The sequence below is a fragment of the Cucurbita maxima genome, unplaced genomic scaffold (assembly GCF_002738345.1).
Source record: "Cucurbita maxima cultivar Rimu unplaced genomic scaffold, Cmax_1.0 Cma_Scf00010, whole genome shotgun sequence".
Lineage (NCBI taxonomy): Eukaryota > Viridiplantae > Streptophyta > Magnoliopsida > Cucurbitales > Cucurbitaceae > Cucurbita > Cucurbita maxima.
This window is the reverse complement of record NW_019272026.1, coordinates 3,105,928-3,129,115: the sequence shown is the minus strand read 5'-3', so window position 1 is coordinate 3,129,115 and position 23,188 is coordinate 3,105,928. Positions and strand designations below refer to the sequence as shown.

The window sequence follows — 23,188 nt, the reverse complement described above, 5'->3', positions numbered from 1 at the left end:
TTTTTTTTTTTTTTTTTTTTTTTTTTTTTTTTTTTTTTTTTTTTTTTTTTTTTTTTTTTTTTGTAACTGGCTCAATGTTTTTTCAATTGTCAGCATATTCAAAAACATAGATCATCCCATTGCTCTTTTAGCCACTCCACATTAATATGACTTCATTCCACTCGAAGATGTAGTAAGTCACAAGGAATTACCACTGCAGTCGAAGACATAGACAGGAATGCACCAACAAACACCCCCTCTGAAGATTTACCACCACATAGCTGCAAAAGCAATTTCATATCATAAGAAGCAATTGACAGGTTAACAAAATAAAAAAAAAAATGTGCTTATATGGAAGCCGCGAGAAGAAAACACGGACCATAATATCCCAAAGACAGCATCAACTGCTAAACATTCATGCAAAACAGTAAACTCTAGCTTTTGTATCCAGCAAAGTTCCAGTAAAGCCAATTAAAAGAAACAGTAGGTAAGCTAAATCAAACACCATCAGAAAGGCCACAAAAAGGCAATTCAACCCTATCCTTGTGTACACTGACCTTTACTAAGCAGAAAGACTCAAGTATAACTTCACTGACCTTACCTAATCCATCAAGATATATATTTTTTTTTTTTAACTTGGACCTAGGAAAACTACACAACCGAAGGTTTTACAAAAAATCAACAGCTTAAATTTGGGCCCTATGAATGAAATGCAGATATAGTCCTCACTCAGAGAAAATACAGGGCATGAAATTTCACAGATACTTTCCATGAAAAGATTGTACAAAAGCAAGATGATAATTAGAAATCTGGAGAGCAACCATTTCAGACAGTAATAGTAATAGATGGCAGAAGAAAGAGATTAAAAATATGAGAGAGAGACAGAGACAGTCACACATCCTCACATACACACACGAGGAAAGGCAATTAGGTACTAGTGTTGTCCAAAACACTTCATCATATTTGAGGACAACCTTGAACAAGAGTGGACATAATAAGTGTGTCCAATATAGGATGATTACTCTTAACATATGGATCTTGGGGACGTTGACAAATACTGGTTCATATGCATAGCAGAAATTTCTAGAAACATCTAATTGCCATATCTAAAATCCACAAAATGAATCCACCTAGAAATATGAATTTGCAAGATTAATAGAAAAATTTTGGATAAGAGAAAGACTAATAAAATTTGAAACCACAAGGCACGATAACTTTATCCTATTCTGAAAAGCACTGGGTGCAAGAATAACAATCAGTATTTTTGAGCTTGAAAATGTGAGCATATTGGCCATATAGCAGAGAAATACGCCGGAAAAAATTGTCAGCGGACTGCTGGAATAAAGTCTCATCAGAATGTAAGACATACCGAAGCTGTAATTCCACACAAGCACATAAAAAGGAAAATCTGGAGCAATCCTCCAACAACAGCTACTGCTCGAACAACACGAAGCTGGAAAAAAAAAACAGAGAGATTATTGAAATTTTGTCAACCAGCTATCATTGGAAATACAATCTGGAAGAAAATCAGTCTGACTTTTGCAGTGGAGAATTCCAAGCCCAATGCAAAAAGAAGGAAGATCACACCAAACTGAGCAACTGTCTCAACCTGAATGTATGGGTAAAAGACAAATTAAATTCTTGTGAAGCAGTAGAATACATTAAGGTAAAATGTGGAAATTCCGGATGCTTAAATTATTGATAGTATCATGAGAATCAATAATAAAGCTCGTGACAATCATACAATACTCTATAACTTACAAAAAAGAATACCACATAGAGAAAAAAGTCATAATTACATTGTTTCAACAAGTATACATAATCATCTTAAACAAAGTGTACTCTTATGATTAGCATATGAAGCAAACATAATCCCTTTACAAATTTTATCCAGAACCCAAATGCCAAAAGGTATACCCCTTAGCTTTATCATAAAACAGAATGTAACAACAGAAAAGGATCAGGGAGAGAAATTCATAAATTTGTGGATTGAAAGAGATGGACATAGATGAAACATACTTGCACCATTTCACTGACAAAGCTTAAACCTCCCGGTCCAATGAGAGATCCAGCCAACAGGTATCCAGTGAAAACCTGCAGAATTCAGAACACCATTGCATCATTTACAAAGAATTTTGAGGCGTATGTCCTGACGAACCCTCTCAAGGTAAAGCAACTATTTCAGAAATCAAATCATATGTTTAAAGGTTAGCCTATCAGTAAAGTTCAAAAACTGGAATCTGTTATGCATTTAAATAATCAGACTCAAATATTTCTGAAACCAGTTTTAGAAAACAACGGGAAATAGTTTTTCAGTTATTCTTCAAAAAGAAATAGACTGAAAACACTCCCGAATAAGCACACTAACTTTTATAAAATGCACATTCAATTCTTTGGAAAAATGCTCTTCCATGGAGTGAAAATCAATATACATATGCCTAAAAGATAAATGATGTTTTTTTCTCATTGCATGTGCCTCTGTTTTCAAAGTTGTGTATTACGTTGGGCATTCATCCTAGGGACTCCTAAAAGCAATTGTGCATTAGATATGCTATAGGCAATAAGAATGCTATGGACTACATTATGATAACGATTTTCCATTTTTTTAAAAAAGAGATAGAGAGAGGGAGAGGAAGGAGAAGAAGAAGAGGAATGTGATGATGATCAGACCGGTTGCCCTGCACATGCAAAAGCAATGCCACCACAAGTCGCAGAAACAATAACAACAACTAGATCTGAAATCAATCTGCAGATAAAAAAAAAATTGATAAGATTGGATCTGTAAGCCTTCATCATATTGATGCATACCAAATGACAATGAGTCAAGAAGAAAGACCAAGACCCAAGGACTAAGTCGACTGTGCATAAAACCCAACCTTAAATCCAATTGGAGCATGGGAAACTTCGACTTTGGATTGGATATAATAAAGACATTGTCCTGAATAAAAAAGATCGAATAAAAATGAACTAACTTCAAGAATAATATTATATTCATTTTTCAACTCATAAGGAAAAGTGTAAATGTAACAGGTATATGCATTAGGCATACCTTTCTATCAATTAATGTAGGCATGTCTTCTCCTCGATTCTCATTATCTAAATGGAAGACATCATGGAACTGAAATGATCTAAGGTCCAAAAAACAGGTCAAAAGTACTATTATAGTCTAATTTCGTTAATCAGAACATGCCTTCTAACAACGATTATGGCATTCGATCATAAGCACTTAAATTCAAACCAATGAAAGATATGACTTGTACACATGAAATGGAAAAACATACTTCTCCTCTTTCGATTCGTTCTTCTTTGACTTAACTCTGGCAACAGTTTCCAAAACTGCCTGACATATGGAAACAAATTCACTTCAACAAAGACCAGTAAGGGATAACATTGGGAGTACATTAGCAATTCGTTGATTAAAATGAGAGGGACACTCGAGAATAATAATGCCCCATAAGAAAACTTCATCGGAATGCTAGAATTCTGAAGAACCATATCGCGTTCAGATGGAAATTTGAATGAGCTAAAAGGCCCATATTGGAAAGAAAGAGCATGTTGGTTTGCCTACGGGATTCTATTATTTTGTTTTTCTTCTATTAAAAGTCGGTAGAAAGAAAAGACCGGCAGTGATCAGAAAAAACATCAACCTAACCTGCTTCTCAGCAACACTGTTGTTGAAGCTACCAGCATCCGCGACTGCAAGGGAACGTGAAAAAAAATTAATACTCTCAAGAAATTTAATGATGCCATAGCTATTTTATCAACAAAGTCTATTTGGCCAAAAATATTACGGGAACGTAAGGGGATTTAAACAGTTAGATAATTTCTTCAAGACGGTAGATCAAAAGCTCCTTCCAGTTAAAATCCTGCTTACTTTCCACGTTTCCGGAGACGGAGGGAACAGCTAAGGAGCATGCAGAATATGAATATGAATCTCATCAAACTTCCAATACCCGACAAAATCACTACCGTAAGACAGCTCTCGAGGTGAAAACACATCACAACGAACTGACACAGGTGGCATAAAAAGAAAAGAAAAAATGCGTAACAGAAGCAAGAACAAGAACTAAGAAGAAACCAAAAGAATCAAAGAAAGAAGAAAAACAGACCTCAATGTTCAACAAACAACGAATTGATAGGCGGAACGAATTAAAAGAACAAAAACGCATTTCAGAAATTCCGGAATCCCAGCAGAACGAGGGAGCTTACATACCCAAACAAACAACAAAGAAGGCAATGAGAATAAAAGTGGAAGTCAGATCAACAAACCTTCATCAGTCTGCTCATTCTCAGTAAATTCCCTCTCGAGAGCCCGATCGATTATATTAGCGAAACTGTCGTCAACATTAGCGGATCTCGAGAAGTTAGAGTCGGCAGTAGCATTGATCTCGCCGGCCACCAACTCGGATGTAGTGACGGTTACGAGAGAAATGGAAAGGGAAGGGAAAGTAGCGAAGTAGAGAAGAAGGTGAACGAAGAACAAGAGGACAAGACTCGCAGAGAACGGTAACCTCATTGCAGAGACAGCACAGAAGAAGAAAGGTGGCCGGCCCGGCGCGGTGGCGGTGGCTGTGGCCTCCGACTCCGAGTGGGTTGAAGGGGGAAGAAAGGAAGGTGGGGGCGAAAAGGTGGTTTATTATTCTTCTTGTTCATTTATAAATTTTCCTTTTTCAGCGAAGTAATCGCGGCCAAACAGAGACAGTAAAAGAATATGAAAGTACGAAAATGCCCCTTTCAAATAGTTGAATTACTTTGGTTGATGTTGGAGGTTAAGATGTCAACAGGGTTGATCGGGGACAAGGACGGAAAACCTTCCTCATCTCCATCTCACCTTCATTTTTCATTTCTCATTTCCTTAAAATTCTTTATTTTCGCAGATTTTTTCACTTTTGTTTTAATATTCTTGGAATAAATTTTTATACGGAATAATTAAATTTTAATATCACAACATACTCTTCACATAAAAAAAAAAAAAAAATTAACATGATAATATAAAATTAATAATACTAATAATTATAAGAGCACTAAAAATAATAATATTAGATTAAAATATTAGTCATTTATCATTTAACTATACTTATTTATAATTTGCTTCCATAAATATAAAAATACACTCTTACCCATGAAAAAATAAAAAAATTAATTAAATATTATTCGCTAAATTTTTAAACATATTTAAATTAAAGTAAAGAAACAAATAAGTACGAGCTTATCGAAAAAATTTACTAAATCGAATAAAAAATGATATCAGTTTACCTGAACTAGACTAAGATTGAATTATTAACGTAGTATTTATTTTAGATATAAATGAAAATTATTTTTACCATATTAAATCATACGTCGAAAATATTAATTTAATATTATGCTATTAACTCTTCCATTTTAAAATAAGTATTTTAGATCAAGATCATTTTTAATGTTGAATGTTTAAAAATATATTTCATATATATTGGTAAGCAATCTCGAGATTTAGTATTTTAATGATTTATTATATATTATAATATTTTAATTTTTTTGTTTATTTATTTAAATTTAAGAAATTTATTACAACAAATACTCATCTAAGAGACGTAGATCTATGTAGATTCATGACATTAAAATAAAATCTTTTAATTTTAGGCTGAATTATGAAAAATATCTCTAAAGTTTGTTGTTTATTTACAAAATTTTCATATTCTTTTATATTCGTAACATTATTTAGAACAAGATTTTGGTAGTAGACGAATATTGGGATCTAAAACAATCTAGTAGTGACTGGGAGCGAAATGGAATCAATAGTATAACAGTGCATCGTTCCGAAGACTAATTTAAGCAAGTTGAAGACGAAAAGGACGAACCAAAAAATGAAAAATGCTTTATTAAAGTGAGAAGTCACATATGAGGCAAATGCTTAGTTAAGGAAAAGGACTGTTTCAGCATCATCTTAGGACCACCCACCAATTTATTCACGCCCCATTCTTTTTATGAAAATAAAAATTATATATATTCATCACCGACAGATGAAGAATCAGCGGGATGAGTTGTGGTTAGGAGTGAAATGTCACTCAAACTTAGAGCTAGCTGATTCTTCTCGAAATGCGTTGGAGGCACAACAGTTGACTGGACATCTAAGGGTAAAACACTGTTTCGGTACAAGTCGCGTGAGCGATACCAAATCGAGGCAAACTGTGAATACTATATATGATCTCAAAATAACAAGGGTCAAAGTCAACTAATGAGACGATGGGAAATAAGTTTTATTGTCGAGAAGGAAATAGCCTGGATCACTCGCTAAGATCCCTAAATGGCTGCTCAGTGATAAAGGAGACAAGGGTGCGGAGACTTTCGCAATAATCAAAATTGGAGGCTATATAAATTAGACTAATAATAATTTTTAAATTAAATTTAAATTTAAATTTAGACTGACCAGTAATTGAAGAGATGACGATGAAGATGCTTCAAAAAGTCTTCATGGATAAAATTCAATAAGTTTTATTATTCTTATTAAATTCACGCAATAATAATTTAATAATCACAATAAATTGAAGCTGGTCTTTCTTTAATATCTAAATTATGATTTTTTTTTTAAAATTAAATTGACCAAATAAAATAGAAAATCAACGAATTGGGCCTATATAATATAATTATCAACGTGGTAGGTTTTATACTTCAAAAAAAAAAAAAAAAAACAGTTTTATATCAGATTTTTATTTATTTAAATAATCCAAATTTAACATCAAATAAATGAGTTGTACAAAATTCCATTAATACATGTGCTATTGTTATTTAATTTAATAAAGAAATAAAGAAAAATACCTGTTCGTGAACATCTATAACTAACACTTATATATACACGTGTATTTATATTTATTTTTATTTAATTTCACAATTATTTTAAACCTGAAAAAAAATATCAAAATTGAGTTGTTAATTTTAATTTTATATATATATATATATATATATATATATATATATATATATATATATATATATATATATTGTTTTTGCGTAAGTGGACCGAACTATTTATTAAAAAAAGGAAGAAAAAAAAAATTCGCTAATTCTAATAATAATTAATCAATTTATTAATTTCTTCATCCTCAGCCGTCTCTATTTATATTCCCTCTGGTTCTCGCTCACATTTCCTTCCTCTACTTTCCTCCGCCAGAACTCTTCTTCCTCCTCTCTCCTCCACCGCCATTTTTACTGGAATATCACTCCAATTCCCCTCCCCCCCGCCGGTATGGACGGACCTAGATTCGTAATCGAAGCATCAGAAGCCGAATCCATGGCCAAACAATCGGGCCTCACAATCCCTCTGCTCCTTCCATCGCTCGTCAAATCGGCGCAGAGCCTAGCACGCCCGCCGATCTCCAAATACCATGTTGGCGCCGTCGGTCTCGGATCCTCCGGCAGAGTTTTCTTCGGCGTCAATCTCGAATTCCCTGGCCTTCCTCTTCATCACTCTGTTCACGCCGAACAATTCCTCGTCACAAATTTCGCCCTAAACGCTGAATCTCATCTTAATTTCCTTGCCGTGTCTGCCGCACCTTGCGGCCATTGCCGCCAATTCCTCCAAGAAGTTCGTTCCGCCGCCGAGATCAAAATCCTCGTCTCCTCAATCGAGGAATCCGATTCCAAATCCAACGATTACGTTCCTCTCCCCCAATTTCTCCCCCACCGATTCGGCCCTTACGATCTTCTCAATAAGGACGTTCCATTACTTCTCGAGCCCCGATTTAACGGCCTGTCTCTGTCGGATGAATCCGCCGGAAATCACACGCTCTGTAATGGTGCTCACGGCAGCGATTGGGAGAAACTCAAACGCGCCGCCTTAGACGCCGCGAATATGTCCCACGCGCCGTACAGTAGATGTCCGTCGGGAGTTGCATTAATGGACGCGGATGGACAAATATACAAAGGATCATATATGGAATCGGCTGCATACAATCCAAGTATGGGGCCAGTGCAGACAGCAATAGTGTCGTACGTCGCCGGTGGCGGCGGCGGGTATGAAAGAATCGTCGCGGCCGTGTTGGTGGAGAAGGACGGCGTGGATGTGAAGCAAGAACACACGGCAAGGCTGCTACTACAGACCATCTCGCCGGAATGTGAATTTAGAGTGGTTCACTGTGTCGCCGCCGTGTGATTGGGCGGACGAAATAAATTATTGGAGAAGGAATTGAAATGTTTACTGCACTATATTAAATATGATTTCGTTCACAAATAATTTTTTAAATTTAAAAAAAAAAAAAAAAAAACTCTTGAGAAATAAATGGATCGTTCTTTTTTTTTTTTTCTTTTTTCTTTAATTTTTGGGTCAATTCAATCAGATGTTTTAGAGAGTTTGGATTTTTTTAATGAAATCTGATGTAATAATTACTCAAAACCATATTGTCAATTTGTTTTAAAAAAAAAATACAAAATTAGTTATTTAAAAAAAATAATGATTAAAATAAATATTTTTAAAAATAGGGAATAAAAATAAATGAATTTAGAGGGACGGAGACAATAATTGATGATAATAAAAAGAATATTGTATAAAGTCTTATTATAAACAAATAACAATAGGTTTTGAAAGATTAAATCATTGAACGGGTTTGAGTCTAGGAGGCCTAGGTGCCTCGACCTTCGACCTATTAGAGGTTGACCCACACATAGTCTGATGTTTACATCGTTTCACTTTAGAGTCAAGTTTGTAGTCAATAATCTCATTTCTAACAATTATCCCACTCCCAAGTTGAGACTTGTGGATCTCTCGTCATATTTCTCATTTAACCATAGGTTTAGGTTTCTCATTTAACGTAGGTTTAGGTTTCTCATTTAACCATATATTTAGGTTCTGGTCGAGAGTCCATCCATGGCGAGGCTTAGAAGTAGCTCGAGAAGTTCATTGGGCTCATCTCAAAGGTTGTTCATATTCAAGCTCCACGTGTGGTCCAAGACACAAAGATAAAAGATGTAGCATGAATAAGGGATAAATAATGACCCAACTCCAACGAGTCACGACCTCTAATGTGAGGTTGTGACCAAACCACACGAGTTAGCAAGGCTCCAAGAGGCTGAGCCATCACATGGGTCCGCCATAGTCAAAACTGAGTCCTAGAGATTATTTTGTACAAAGCCCTTCCCCTCATCTTCTAATTGAAACAAAATCCACGCAAGATTTTTGGTCGATCGAGATGGCGATTGACAAGCCCCACGCTTTGCAATTCCATAATATCTCTCTATAAGTAAAGATATAAATAAGGAGATCTCTGCATTGTTTTAAATTCTGTTGATTAGATAGATGCAGATAGGAGGAGGAAAGCTCAGATCTTGTAGCTGGACCATCTCCATCCATGCCTTCGTGTGCTGAGGCCTAACGCGATGCATGCGCTTGCCTGAGAAGCATAATGCAGGTTCGATAAAGGGACTGGCTCCGTTGGAATTGTTCCATATGTCCCCATATCCCTCCTTTGCCTGTTACAGAGATGGAGTCGGGGAAAGGGGACGGGGAAGAGATTGAGAGGAGGGCGGGGGGAGTGAAAGCAGAGGGGTGCCATGTAAGGAAGGAGGAGGTTGAAGCCATTTTGGTAGAGCCTAAAAACAAGTCAATAGTGTTTGAGCTGTAAAAATCATCAGCCAAAACATATATGGAAGGCTTGTCTAGCCAGTATTTAGTCTCCTATAAGGCAGCTGCTAGACTACAGAGTAGCTATGACCTATATCTTTAAACAAGCCTAACAATCACTTAAACATAGCCCTCATGCTTTAAACGTCTCGTTGAGATATAACGACGACGAAGTAGATGATAAGATTCAACCAGGAAAGCCACAAAGATGAATGATTATTGATGAGCGTACCAGTTTCTTGAGCAAACAGCAAATACTCGGGCCATTAACTTGCTAGAGCTTTCACTTGGTGTGTGCAGGGACTTCACCCCTCATTACTCTCCAGGGTCCATAATAAAACTTTGGTTTCATTAGAGGTACATCTTCCCCAGGATGATCTTCCCAATACTTTTCCTGCACATTTTCATAAGGACTACTGAGGTTGATATAGCTACCACAAATTATGCTTTTAGCATCTTAGATCCTACACCAGGTTGTATCACCGTCAGCTTCACAGTTTTAAAACGTTTCTACTAGGGAGAGGTTTCCACACCCTTACAAGGAATATTTTGTTTCCCTCTCCAACCGAGGTGGGATCTCAAAATCCACCCCCTTGATGGCCTAATGTCCTCGCCGACACATCACTCTATGTCTGACTTTGATACCATTTGTAACAGCTCAAGCCAACCGCTAGCAGATATTGTCCGCTTTGACTTGTTACGTATCACCGTTAGCCTCATGGTTTTAAAACACGTCTACTAAGGAGAGGTTTCCATACTTTTGTAACGAATGCTTCGTTCCTCTCTCCAACCGAGGTGGGATCTCACAATCCACCCCTTTTGGGGGCCAACGTCCTCGTTACCACACCACCCGACGTCCAACTCTGATACCATTTGTAATATTCCAAGCCCACCGCTAGCCGATATTGTCTACTTTGACCCGTTACGTATCACCGTTAGCCTCACGGTTTTAAAACACGTCTACTAGGGAAAGGTTTTCATACTCTTGTAACGAATGCTTCGTTCCCCTCTTCCCCTCTCCAACCGAGGTGGGATCTCACAATCCACCCTCTTGGGAAAAAATGTCATCGCTACCACACCACCCCGTGTCTAGTGATACCATTTGTAACAGCTCAAGCCTAACACTAGCAAATATTATCCACTTTGGCCCATTACGCATCACCATCAGTCTCACGGTTTTTAAATGCATCTATTAGGGAGAAGTTTCTATACCCTTACAACCTCTCTAACCGAGGTGAGATCTCACTAGGATTTAAACAGAATTTCACTTTCTTCTTACGATCAGAAACCAATCTTTCAGATACATGAAAAGAATGTACAAGAACATACAAAAAAAGAGCAATCCCAAATCCAAAGAACTACCACGAAGAACTCCAATTTAGAAGAATTAAACCTAGATGATAACTACAAAAATCCTTAGCCACTTAAGCCATGCCAAGGCATTAAACCCTAATCACCACCCTCAATTGAATAGAATCAAAAGCACTTGGATAAACACGCTCAAGTTAAACGATAAATTGGGGGAAAACAATCGAGGCAACAATGGCAAAATTACCTTGTAGAGCTGCTCGGTAATGGCAGCGCCGACGACCCCAGTGTAAAAGGCAGCAATATAGATGGTAACCAACGGCGTAAACGATTTAGGTCGCCTATACGGATCAACCATGTCCCATAGAATCGTTCTTTCCCACTTGGTGTAGAGATAATCGGCGTACTTCCTCCATAGATAGCTCGCCATTTCGAGCACAACCAGCGATTGATTCGTCGAATACAAGGCTACTGGAAAGAGACGAATTAAGATTGGAAACGAAAACAGTTCCAGAATCGGCGGTTGGTGAGTGGCGGTGCAATGCAATGAAGAGCTTTGTAGAGGGGAGGAAAATAGAAAAGCCCAATAAGGATGAGAATTGGGTCAGCTTCATCTTCAAGCTTGGGCTTCTCTTCTCTTCATCCAATTTATCCAGACGGTCAAAGAAAAATCACAATAATATTATTAATAATATTATTGAATCTTTTACGGATATATATATATATATTATTTTATTTTATTTTTTTTAATTATGAGTGAATTTAAAAAAGAAAAAGTCAACGGTACAAAATAAGAAGACAGTTAAAACGGTAAGAATAGAGAGGAGGGTTTTTTTTCTTTTTTTTTTTTTTTTTTAAAAAAAAGCTGATTTTTTCCAGCTGTGTGTGTCATCCACCAATCACCATCGTCTATTCACTTTTTAAGAACTTGAAAGTTCATGGTGAAAATATTTAAATGATTATTATTATTTTTTAAATACACTTAAATGATAATTGTTCAACTTGTACCAAACTTCTATCCATTCAGATTTAGAGATAAATGAGCGGTAGACTAAGACCATTTTCAAATGAGAGGAATTCTGAAGATAGAATGATTACGAAATGCTCAAAGAAAATGAAAGTTACTACCTATACTAATAAGTGTACCTATCTTTTTTTTAGCTCAATCATAGGAATTACATAGTTGAATGTGCTTTACTGGTAACCTCCTAAGAATTTTTCTCTAATGTATGTGAGTGAAGATAAAACATATGCGAAATAGTCTTTACTCAAAGAATAAAAAGTAGGTACGGTCATCAAAGGCGAATTTAGATTCTGAATCCTTATCAAAATTATGAACCATGAGGTCCTGTTGTATATGTAATTTTAAGGGGCCTTAGATTTTATTGGTCTTTTTCTATGTCTAATAATTTTAATTTTAATTTTTAATTTTTATCTTATACCATCTTTGAGAAAAATGGGATATATTAATTATATTGGATCAGATAATGTTTGGTTAATGTCAAACAAGTAATTATTTGTTAACCACATAAAATAATAGCATATTAGTCACAATATTTTGCAAAAATGATAAAAATTTTAAATATGTTTATATTTTATTATTTAATTAAATTATGTTAAAAAAATATACAATAATATACACACACATATACAATAATATATATATATATATATATATATATACAATAATATACACACACATATACAATAATATATATATATATATATATATATATATATATAGTCTCAATGTCTTGTTTCTAATTATTTGAAAACTTTTTATCTTTAAAATGCATTACCATTTAATAGAAAATTAAATTAACAAAGAAAAGGTTATAAAATTTATAAAAAAAAAAATATATATATATATATAATTAATTAATTAATTAATTATAAAATTCAACCATGAAGAAGGCCATAAGATAGGGTCATGAGCAAAATTGCCGCTTCTCTTTCGTCCTGTGGGAAAACTCGCTGGTAAGAGGAAGAAATCTCGCTCAAACGCCGCCCGATTTTTATATCTTCAAAACAACCCTTCTTTCCGCCGCCGCCGCCGCCGGCGGCTACCACGACGTCGTCTTTCCGCTTCCTTTTCAATTTCTTCGCTGCCGGCTTTGTCATTATCTTGTGTTGCACCGCCTTGTTCGTCTTCAGAATTATTGCCGCCGACTTTCCGCCGCATGGAACACCGCCGTTCACTGCCGCCGCTTCCGCCATCGCTCGTCTTGCTTTTCTCTGCCGGATTCCACAGGCGTTGCAAAGAGACTGCACAATAATAGAAAAATTATAACCCCAAATTTAACGAACCCTAGAATTGTTTAATTCCCAAGCCATTTATAATCACAATAAATACATAAATAAATAAATAATATATATATATATATATATCTTTAAATAGAATAGAAGCTACCCTATAAAAAAATATATATTAATAATAAACTCAATTTCTAAAAAAAAATATTAATTAATTAGATATACAGTCAACCATTTCAAAAAAAAAAATTAATTAATTAAAGCTATATAAAATATATTTCACAACTATTGAAAATAAATTATACTCCACAATTAATAAAAAAATATTCCAAAAGATAAAATATATTTCTCTCTAATAAAAAAATATACTACTAATTAACTTGTTTTTAGAAAAAAAAATTAATTAATTATATCTTAAATTAAATTTCATATTTTTTTTTTAAAAAAAAGTAAAAAAGAATGGTGTTTTAAATGAAATGAAATTACCTTAGGGCCTCTTGGGCCGCTCCTCCAAAGGGGAGTTTTTGTGGTGTTACACTCGGAACAAGTTCTGATTATGGCGGCGCCGTCGTTTAGCATGGTTGTCCGGTTAAGATCATGGGAGTTTCGAGCGCCGTCGATCATCTGGGTGGCGGTGTTGATTTGGTTAGAATTTATCAGCAATCTAATCTTAGAAGAAGAAGACCAGTTGACCAAATCATTATGAGTATTATGATTCTCACAGCAGCTTGAGCTTTCACTCTATGAATCAGAAAAATTAAAAAATTAAAAAAAATCACAACTTTTTGAAAAATAAATTAAAGGGTCGTCGGAATTGTAAATATACCTCGTGTTTGAGCTGCAGCCGGCGTGGGTCGTCGGAGTTGGAGTGATCGGGGGCAGGGAAAGAAAGGGAGGAGGAGGAGGAGGAGGAGGAGGAGGATGAGGTGGCGGTGGTGGTGGGGAAGAAGAGGTGGTGGGAAGAGGAACGGCGGAGAAGGTCGTCGTGATAAGGCGGAGCCATGGCGGAGGAGAGGGCGGAAGGGAGAGAGGGCAAAAGAATAGGGCGGAGGGGAGAGGGGGAGCTGGGCCTAGGGGTTAATAAATGAGACATTCACGTGCCTTTCAGGACAAAGAAAGAAACAAAAACTTTAAGAAAGACAATCTCACCAGAAATTTGAATGAGTGGAATTCTGCTACACAGACCCCATTTCACACCATAAAACCCTATCTCTTCCTTTCTTCCAACACATATAATCTATATTCAACTAAACCCGAAACCCGAAACCCTACTATCTAAATTACCCGAGTTTCAAATTTAATAGTTTTCGATGATCGTCGTTTGCTATCTGTATATAGGTTGAGATTTAGGAAAAAACATATGTGAGATCTCACGTTAGTTGGAGAGGGGAATGAAACATTACACCTCTCCCTAGTATATGCATTTTAAAATTGTTGCTGATGGCTATATGTATCTCCCCAAAGCGGAAAATATTTGCTAGTGATGAGTTTAAACTGTTATAAATGGTATCAAAACCCGATACCAGGTGATGGATTGTGAGACCCCATATCAGTTAGAGAGGGGAACAGTGTGAAAACCTCCCCCTAGCCAATACGTTTTAAAACTGTGAAGTTATACGTAATGGGGCAAAACGGACAATATTTGTTAGTAGTGGGTTTGGGGTGTCACAGTATTTCAATGGTAGTGTCATAGTAATAGTTAGATGTGATTTAAAAAATCGGCACCTTTGTAGTAAACCTTAACAATTTTCTTTTCGTGCGTTCAATATGAGCGTTGGAGATTCGAATCTTGAGTCTTTGGGTCAAGAGTACATACTGGAAGTTTACACGGGTTGGATCGGAGTTTCTTGGATCTATCCAAACTTTCGGATTGATTAGGTTGGATGTCTCAAATGACTAGTTCACACCCAACTCAACCTTCTATTTTTGAATTGGCAGAGTGGAGTTAATGTTTTTAAATTATTTTATTTCACTACTAAATTTGTAATATAATATAATATAATATATTTGTTTAAATAAGACATGAAATAAAACATTTAAAAAAACAAGTTTAAATAAATAAATAAGATTTTAAAATAAAAATTGATTTAAAAGGACAAGTGAAAGAAAAAAATAGAGAGCGTGAGGCCGCGTTTTGTCTTGAAACGTGAGACAGAGGGGGAAGAGTATGGAACTCTTTAAGATTTAAAAATTAATATAATATAATATAATATTTTTAACATATTAAGATAATAAAATAAAATAAAATAAAAAAAAATAAAAGAGAATATTAATGATAAAGAATAGGGCTACGTTAGGGGTTTGTTAATCACTCGCATAAGGTGTATATTGAATGGATGGAGGGTTACATTATCTCGCTTTCTTCCAAATTTGCCCCTACATTTCTACTCTCTCGCTCTCGTGCTTAATCACCTTAAATTGATCGATCCTTTTTTAAAAATTATAGTTTACGATAGAAGAAATTATTATTTTTCTTTTTGTGAAAATAAAATATATATTGAAAACCCATCTCTTCAAACGAATGATATATATTCAAATATTACCGTAAAAACAAATATAAATATGGGAATCGAAGTACATTTTCTTTTCTATATTACATACCAAGCTCCTTTTCTATCTACATTTAACATAAAAATAGTGTTTTGTTTGGGTATTCTTTTCCGTTATTCTCTTGTGAATGTGAGCACGGGATGTTCGGTCCCGGGACGTAAACCAACCAGCTCGAGTTTGGCGATCGGCTTGTGCAACTCGGGATGAACTATAATGTGAGAAATCTATGTGCATTTAATAAGAGTATAGAAATATGAGGCATGCATGGTTGAGGTTTTACTTGAAGACAGCCTCAATTGATAGTTTGTTGTGTTATATCAGGGAGTGGATCTCTTGACCAAAGAGATTGCCTCGGGATTGCCACCCAATTCTTCGAAAATCACCAATAGGTTCACGCTCGGTTCCAACCAGGCACGGGGAACGTGATACCATCTTTGTGAGGGCTCTCCACAGCTAGAATGACATTTCTTCTCATTAAAAGTTCCTGCATAGCTGCATTTGCCACAGCTACCCCGTGCGGTATATGTAGGCCAATGGCGCCCAATGCTCTGACCGTTAATCCATACCTGACCTTTACTCATGCTGCTCATGTCTAATGCTAATGCTTCGTCACCTCCCGGGGCATCGAAAGTCGTCTGCAGATTCGATACACAACACAAGTTTAGATCAGAGAAGCTGTAGAAATTTAAGGATGTTCATTTCAACTTGTCTCACCTTGTACCATGTGAGAGGCTGTTTTTGAGACACCAATGAGCCTGTCACCCATTCAACAGAGCTACTTCCACTAACAGTATGAAGATTCAAGGCTTCTCCTTTCAAGCCAACCTATTCAGAAATAGTGTTATTGAGATTCTCTAGCTTAGTTTCTAACAAATTTAGTACTATTGTACCTTGTACGACCATTTATATCCAGACATGTCTTTTGTTCCCTCGTTTAGACCCTTCAATGTGACAGGACCTAGAATGCCAGTGTTCCATGTCTCATAATGTTGGCCACCATTCTGACATTCAGCAAACAAAAAACGCTAAGACAAATTTTGTAATGGCCCAACGTCTTTGCCGATACACCGCCTCATATCCACCCCCCTTCGAGGTTCAGCCTCTTCGATGGAACATCGCCCAATGTCTGGCTCTTATATCATTAGTAATGACCCAAGCCCACTGCTAGCAGATATTGTCTCTTTGGGCTTTCCCTTTTGAGTTTCCCCTTAAAAACACGTTTGCTAGGGAGAGGTTTCGACACTCTTACAAAGAATGTTTTGTTCTCCTCTCCAACCGATGTGGGGTATCACAAATTTAGAATCAATGATGGTTTTGAATGCTGGAGATACTAACCGGGAGACCAACAGCGACACTCAGAATAGAAAGCTTGTTAATTCCTGCCCTTAGGGTAACGTATTTACTGAATGTTAATTTGTAATTCTCCGACCCCCCATATTCAGTTCCTACATTCATAATATCATATCATTTAGTTGATGTTTGGAAGATATTTAAGAATAAAATGTGTTAATTTTCATGTACCAGATAGTTGGCCATTTATGAACACATGCAAAACATGGCCAGCTGAAAAGATTGTGAGAAGAGGCCATTGTTCGCTCTTTAGAAAGCCTTCGTTGGGATCAATCATTATACTGAGAAAGATGAACATAAAATAATTTCTTTTCCAACATGTTTCCATAAAATGTTTGACAGAGGGCAAAGCTATGATAAGTGATGGAGTTCTTACTCTGTCATGTACCACAGATAGTCTGTTGCATCCCTGGTGACACTTATTTGCTCCACTAGCCCAGCCATGGTGGTTGTATCATCAGTATACGCAGAGGCTGTTTCTTCGTTGTATGAAAGCCATGAAAATGAACTAACTGGTGTCATTTTAGGCTGTGAGCTCGGAGCCTTGACCTGCAAAGATATCCAAACAAAGAAACTTTAGGTTTTGAAGAGTTTTAAAGGGTTCCATTAGCATATACTTTATCTAAACTTTTGGAGAGATCCCACCTAGGTTGGAGGGGAGAACAAATCATTCTTTATAAGGGTGTGAAAATCTCTCTCTAGCAAAAGCGTTTTAAAAATCTTGAGGGGAAGCCCGAAAGGAAAAGACAAAAGAGGACAATATTTGCTAGTGGTGGGTTTTGGTTGTACTAATGGTATTAGAGCCAGACACCGATCGATGTACCAACGAGAAGGTGGAGAGGGTGGACATGAGGTGGTGTGCCAACAAGGACGCTGGGCCACGAAGGAGGTGAATTGAGGGGTCTCACATCGATGGGAGAAGGAACGAGTGCCAGCAAGAACGCTACGCCTTGAAGGGAAGTGGATTATGAAATTTCACGTTGGTTGGAGAGGAGAACGAAACATTGTTCATAAGGGTATGGAAACCTAGCAAACGCGTTATAATCCCAACAACCATATAAGCACAAGAGGGTCTAAGTGAATTGAATCTCGTCTTACTATTGCAGTGTTGAAAATGGCAGATTTGCAGTCAGGAAGGATGCTAACGGACCAAGGTGGAAGGTCATATTGATTATTTCCAAAGGCGACTGTTGCAGACGACGATGCATCATAGTTTGCTAGAAAAGCAGCACATGCCCCTGTTCTTGTCTTGAAGACATGAGCCTTAAACAATCATAAACAAGATCAAATTAGACCATATTGCAAAGAAAAATGCATCAATAGTTACATGATCTTTCATCAGCTAGATCATGATATTACCTCTTGGTTGCTTCCTAACGATGACACAGTAGGATCTACCGATACTAAAGCGGGTTCGCACAGCTTGATGGCTTTGTGCAGATCTCTCAGATGACTCCATTTCGGTTCCCTTAATAGGCCTACCATATCCCAGAAGAAATATTAGAGTAATGATGAAAATATATGAAAGTTCTTTTTGAGAATGTAATCTTGGAAGCTACTACTGCCACGAGCTTACCATATTCATCGATGGGAGCATCATAGTCATAGCTAGTAGCTATGAAAGGCCCACCAGCAGTTCGGCCAAAGTTGGTTCCTCCATGATACTGACATGAGAGAAGATATTAAAAGAGTTAAGGATATGATATCATTTCCATTGATCAGCCAACCATTGTGAAACACTCTGGATTGGTAATTACCATATAATAATTAATGAAAGAACCACGATTCTGTATGAATCTTGCAACGGAATAGGCTAAGTCTTCAACTGGCCTATAAGGAACTGGGCCACCAAACTCAGTGAACCTTGAATATTTGAAGAACAGGGAGCATGTCAATTCTAATCCTTCGAAACTCAGAAATGTTTAGTCATAATTTGGTGATTGCAGGCAGAATAAGTTACTTACCAGCCAGTCCAAGCTTCTGTCCACATTTTGGGTTTATAAACCTTCTTGGGTTCGAAGTTTTCACAGTAAAACCCATTGCAGGTGTCAATCTGAAGTAGAACCAAGTAGATGGAAGGAAAGTGTGAGATCCTACCTCGGTTGGGGAGGAGAACAAAATATTATTTATAAAGATGTGGAAACCTCGTAGACGTGTTTTAAAAACCTTGAAGGAAAATCCAAAAGGGAAAGTCCAAAGAGAATAATATCTAACAAGTACGTTTGAGTTGTTACAAATGGTATCAAAGCCAGGTTCCGAGTGATGTGCCAACAAGGAGGCTAAGCCCCGAAGGGGGTGGATTGTGAGATCCCACATCGGTTGGAGAAGAGAACAAAATATTTTTTATAATGGTGTGGAAACCTCTCCCTAGCAGACGCGTTTTAAAAAACTTTGAGGGAAAGTCGAAAGAAGACAATATCTACTAGGGGTGGGCTTAAGTAACATCAACCGACAAAACATAGTGCAGATTAAGAAAAGCCACAAAAGAAGAGTTTTATATAAGAAGGTAAGCATGGCTTCAAGTGTATTAAAGAAAAATGAAGCTCGAGAAACGTTAAATGTTGGAATCCCCACCTATAAAAGAGTCTCACACCTTACAATAAATGTATAACTAATGGACTCACGAGGGACCAGTACAAAGTTCTATCCACAGTTCTAACAAGTGGCACAAACAACCTCATCCAAGAAGGTAAAAGAAACCCGTGACAGAGAGATCAAAATAGCTTACCACAGGATCAGGGGCATCGTCTTGCTTGCACATCACCCATGGCACTCCAGTGTCAAGACCTACTGCCATTTGAGCAGCCCATTTGGTGTAAGACTTACCAGGGGCGCCTATTTCCCACTCCACTGGTCCATATTCATTCTCAATCTGCACCCCCAAAGCATTAAAACCCAGTTTTGAATCCAATAAAAGCCTCATATTATATGTTCGTTGGATGTTACCTGAGACAGAATAATGGGTCCTCCCTGGCTTTGGTATAGCTTCTCCCCCTTCATCACACCGACAATCTTCTCAGTGAACTTTTGCATAGCCGCCTTTATCGAACACAATCAAATCCATTACTTAAAACAGTAAATAAACCATAAACTTATTTGTTTTAACACAGAGATGAGAAACGTCCATGGAGATTTCAGAAACTCTCCCTACCTTGAAGGGTTCATTATCTGTCCTAAAGGCAATTCCAGGAACATACTTTAACCAAACAGGAAATCCACTGAATCATTGAAGCAAAAGTAAAGTAATCAGAACGGAGCTACATGAAAAAGACAAATTATTAACAAGATTCCAGTAAATATCCATGTTAATCGTTTTACCCAAAATTCCATTCTGCACAAACATATGGACCAATCCGTAGATGAACATACAAGCCAGCTTGTTGAACAAGCTTCACAAATCTCACCAAATCATATCTATCCTCAAAATAATACTGAAAATTTGAAGAACAAAACACCAAATGAATCAGTATAATCCAAACCCAGAAGAACCCATATGGCAAAAACAAATCTCTTCCCCATTTACCTGTCCAGGGGAAGGCTCATGGCCATTCCAGAACACATATGTATCAATAACATCCAGTCCTCCATCTTTGGCCTTCTGTATAAGGTCCGGCCACATCTAAACCACAGCAAAGGGGGGGAAATAATTAGAAAGGGAAATAGAAATAAACCCATGATTCACATTGAACGTATTCGAACCTGAGGAGTGCTTCTTGGATAATGAATAGACCCAGAAATCAGTATTCTCCTCCGGCCATCGATGATTATGGCTTTATGGTCATAACTCACAGAAGCCATTCCAGATGAACAAACCCACAAAAACAAACCCAAAAACAGCACCATAATCCTTGCCATTTTGAACATTTTGCTACTCCTCAACACCAATTTGTGATAAGGGGTCGGTTTCTTCCTCTTTGATTCCTTCTTTTGAAGAAGAAAACAGAGGAAAACAGAGGGGGCAATGGAACTGCAAGGATTTTAATGGAATATTGAGGAGCTCTGCTGCAAGAGAGAGCTCCATTTCAAGCATTTGAAGCATGAGAAAGAGAAGGGTGGGGCCATTTTCACTATCTTCTTCACTAAACGCTTCTTCCTCTGCAATTTTCCAACTACCGGTTTGCAAATGGCACGTTTTAGAAGTGATTGTAATAATGCTATGATCTTGCGCTAAACATCATTTTCTAACCATTTAATCCTTTCATTTTAAAAATTTTAAACAATTTAATCTTAAATTCCTAACATTTTTATCAAAATTAAATTTCATTTTTTTATTATATTACGAGAAATTTCATGCAAATTATGAAAATGGATATTTCAATATATATTTCATGGAAATTGAATTAAAAAGGGGGCCTACGTGGAGCCAGATGTCAATGTGTGATTGGAGGTGGTGTCATGTTGCTTTCAAAACAGATAACAAAACTTCGAGTTATTTTCCTTTATAATTGAAATACATTAATGGATAAGAAGGAAAGCATTAGTGAGTCATTCATACACATGAAAAATCTATATTTGATGCGACGTCGTCCAACTAAATTTAGTGTTTTTAATTTTCTATTTAATTATTTTTATGTCAAAGTACAAAGCTCGGAAATAGGCTAAAAATAATCGAGACTAGTAGTGTTAATATGGCTCCATAACCTAACCGACCACGACTACTCAACCCAAATTATAAATATTAGGTTGGGTTAGAATTTTTTTCGATTTGAGTTGGGTTTCGGTTCAGCTTGTCTGTTAGTATTTTTTTTTCCCAAATCAACTCAACCGACTCGAAAATAAGGTTACAATTCAATTTAATTGTATACCACCTTTTAAAATATTAAGAATATTTAACGTTTGTAATCGATAAAATAAAAAATTTTATTCATTCCTCCATAAAAAACACGTAAATTTAATTTTCATAATTACAATAAATTTGGGAGTTAAATATCCCTTTAAAAATTATTACTTGTTTGCATAATTTGAAAAGTGTTTTTAATTGGTCAATAAAACTATGGTCCACATGCTGACTTTTTTCTTCCATGGATCATGCTTTTCATAAATGCTCGTTTAATTGTCTAATAAACTTAATACATTCGATTAGACACTAATTAGTTGTTTAATAATTAATCATATTTTTAGATAAACACGATCATATTATCGCCTTTGGTTAGTGTTACTTTTATAACATAAATTACTCGATAGTAAATATTTAAGTATATTCTAAAATCCCGAGCTTTAAGTGTCACAATTGCACCTCTTCATAATGTTTACAAGTAATTTTGTAGCACTCACTGTTAGCACCGAGTGAGTCAACCAACTCGAAATCGCGTCGTCTACAGTCTGACAGCGTATACTCAAACTTCTAGCTCCGTTTGAGAAAAAGGTTTTTATAAGATGAGGGCAGAGAGATTTTCGAAAGTAAAGAGTTTGATATGCGACCATGGGTAGCACGCTTTTGTCTTATTCACGTTTGGGCCCTAAGACCTAAGCCCAATGGGCTTTAGATTCAAACATTATTAAGTCCGTTTAGGGGATTTCTATGGGCCCCCATAAATTAAAAAAGAATCGTCATAATTCATTCAATATTTTTCTAAATATAAATTAATATAATAATATGGGGTATAATAAAAAAAGACTTTTATTTCACGTGTAATAATCCTCATTAAAAAAAAATTAATTCAGGCTTTTAGCACATATATTAATTTCTTTTATGAAATTAATTTTATATTGAGTTTTCAATTACCTACTTTGATCGTTACAAATAACAAACAAATATCATAATTAAATTCATAAAATAAAATAAAAAAACTTAATAAAAACTCTCATAAAATGCATGTCTTATATGACCGAATAATATATTAACTATATTTAAAATATTTTTATTTATTTATAAATTTAATTGAACGACAAATATCACGTCACCAAAAAAAAAACATTAGTCATTGAAAGTGATGCATACGTGCCTCGCCATATCATCTAGTTAACCACGTCCCTTCAAAATACATAAACAAATTTTAAAATTATAAAATTTTAATCATTGTCATTCATTATTATTAATCAAACTGAGCTTTCATAGGTTTCGTTTTTTAAATAATTAAAGAAATATTTATTAACGAGAAGCCATACACATTGATAGATACGTTACCACTAAATTAATTATATATATATATATAT

The 23,188-nt window shown here is 36.0% G+C and overlaps 5 protein-coding genes across 12 annotated transcripts in view; 1 reads left to right on the top strand and 4 right to left on the bottom strand.

Moving 5' to 3' along the window:
- The window catches only part of LOC111485149 (K(+) efflux antiporter 4-like), a 10,491-nt gene extending 5,863 nt beyond the window's left edge, over nt 1–4,628 (bottom strand). Inside the window, exons 1-10 of the mRNA XM_023131895.1 lie at nt 4,249–4,628; nt 3,632–3,675; nt 3,261–3,319; nt 3,029–3,107; nt 2,856–2,917; nt 2,650–2,725; nt 1,999–2,073; nt 1,517–1,588; nt 1,349–1,432; nt 192–260 (exon numbers count right to left, since the gene is read on the bottom strand). Coding sequence (XP_022987663.1) covers nt 192–260; nt 1,349–1,432; nt 1,517–1,588; nt 1,999–2,073; nt 2,650–2,725; nt 2,856–2,917; nt 3,029–3,107; nt 3,261–3,319; nt 3,632–3,675; nt 4,249–4,495 — 867 coding nt within the window. The 5' untranslated portion in view covers nt 4,496–4,628. The remainder of the gene's footprint in view (nt 1–191; nt 261–1,348; nt 1,433–1,516; nt 1,589–1,998; nt 2,074–2,649; nt 2,726–2,855; nt 2,918–3,028; nt 3,108–3,260; nt 3,320–3,631; nt 3,676–4,248) is intronic.
- Nucleotides 4,629–7,100: 2,472 nt separating this feature from the next.
- Nucleotides 7,101–8,169, top strand: LOC111485242 (cytidine deaminase 1-like). Its single transcript, XM_023132038.1, has one exon. It carries the CDS (start codon nt 7,202–7,204, stop codon nt 8,105–8,107), a length of 906 nt encoding a protein of 301 aa, XP_022987806.1. The 5' UTR covers nt 7,101–7,201; the 3' UTR covers nt 8,108–8,169.
- LOC111485319 (uncharacterized protein At4g29660) lies at nt 8,065–11,438 on the bottom strand. Of its 3 annotated transcripts, none has more exons than XR_002718647.1 (3): nt 11,127–11,438; nt 9,804–9,965; nt 8,065–8,152 (listed from the first exon to the last, which is right to left on the bottom strand). XR_002718647.1 is itself a non-coding variant. In XM_023132150.1 (2 exons), exons 1-2 carry the CDS (start codon nt 11,307–11,309, stop codon nt 9,855–9,857), a joined length of 294 nt encoding a protein of 97 aa, XP_022987918.1. In that variant the 5' UTR covers nt 11,310–11,438; the 3' UTR covers nt 9,551–9,854. The 3 variants fall into 3 exon arrangements, 1 of the variants encoding a protein (XP_022987918.1); XR_002718648.1 differs by lacking the exon at nt 8,065–8,152 and adding an exon at nt 9,071–9,215; XM_023132150.1 differs by lacking the exon at nt 8,065–8,152 and having other exon boundaries at nt 9,551–9,965.
- A 1,323-nt stretch (nt 11,439–12,761) lies between these two features.
- On the bottom strand, nt 12,762–14,251 carry LOC111485245 (GATA transcription factor 21). Of its 6 annotated transcripts, none has more exons than XM_023132044.1 (4): nt 14,083–14,251; nt 13,959–14,043; nt 13,619–13,873; nt 12,762–13,144 (listed from the first exon to the last, which is right to left on the bottom strand). In XM_023132044.1, exons 1-4 carry the CDS (start codon nt 14,223–14,225, stop codon nt 12,779–12,781), a joined length of 849 nt encoding a protein of 282 aa, XP_022987812.1. In that variant the 5' UTR covers nt 14,226–14,251; the 3' UTR covers nt 12,762–12,778. The 6 variants fall into 6 exon arrangements, with proteins under 6 accessions (XP_022987812.1, XP_022987815.1, XP_022987813.1 ...); XM_023132047.1 differs by having other exon boundaries at nt 13,619–13,801; XM_023132045.1 differs by having other exon boundaries at nt 13,959–14,054; nt 14,097–14,251.
- A 1,733-nt stretch (nt 14,252–15,984) lies between these two features.
- On the bottom strand, nt 15,985–21,173 carry LOC111485126 (beta-galactosidase-like). Its single transcript, XM_023131858.1, has 17 exons — nt 20,732–21,173; nt 20,556–20,651; nt 20,351–20,463; nt 20,184–20,250; nt 19,979–20,071; nt 19,761–19,904; nt 18,997–19,085; nt 18,790–18,895; nt 18,609–18,696; nt 18,392–18,510; nt 18,131–18,295; nt 17,409–17,581; nt 17,204–17,313; nt 17,018–17,127; nt 16,573–16,683; nt 16,397–16,507; nt 15,985–16,317 (listed from the first exon to the last, which is right to left on the bottom strand). Exons 1-17 carry the CDS (start codon nt 20,894–20,896, stop codon nt 16,000–16,002), a joined length of 2,178 nt encoding a protein of 725 aa, XP_022987626.1. The 5' UTR covers nt 20,897–21,173; the 3' UTR covers nt 15,985–15,999.
- Between the last annotated feature and the right edge of the window lie 2,015 nt (nt 21,174–23,188).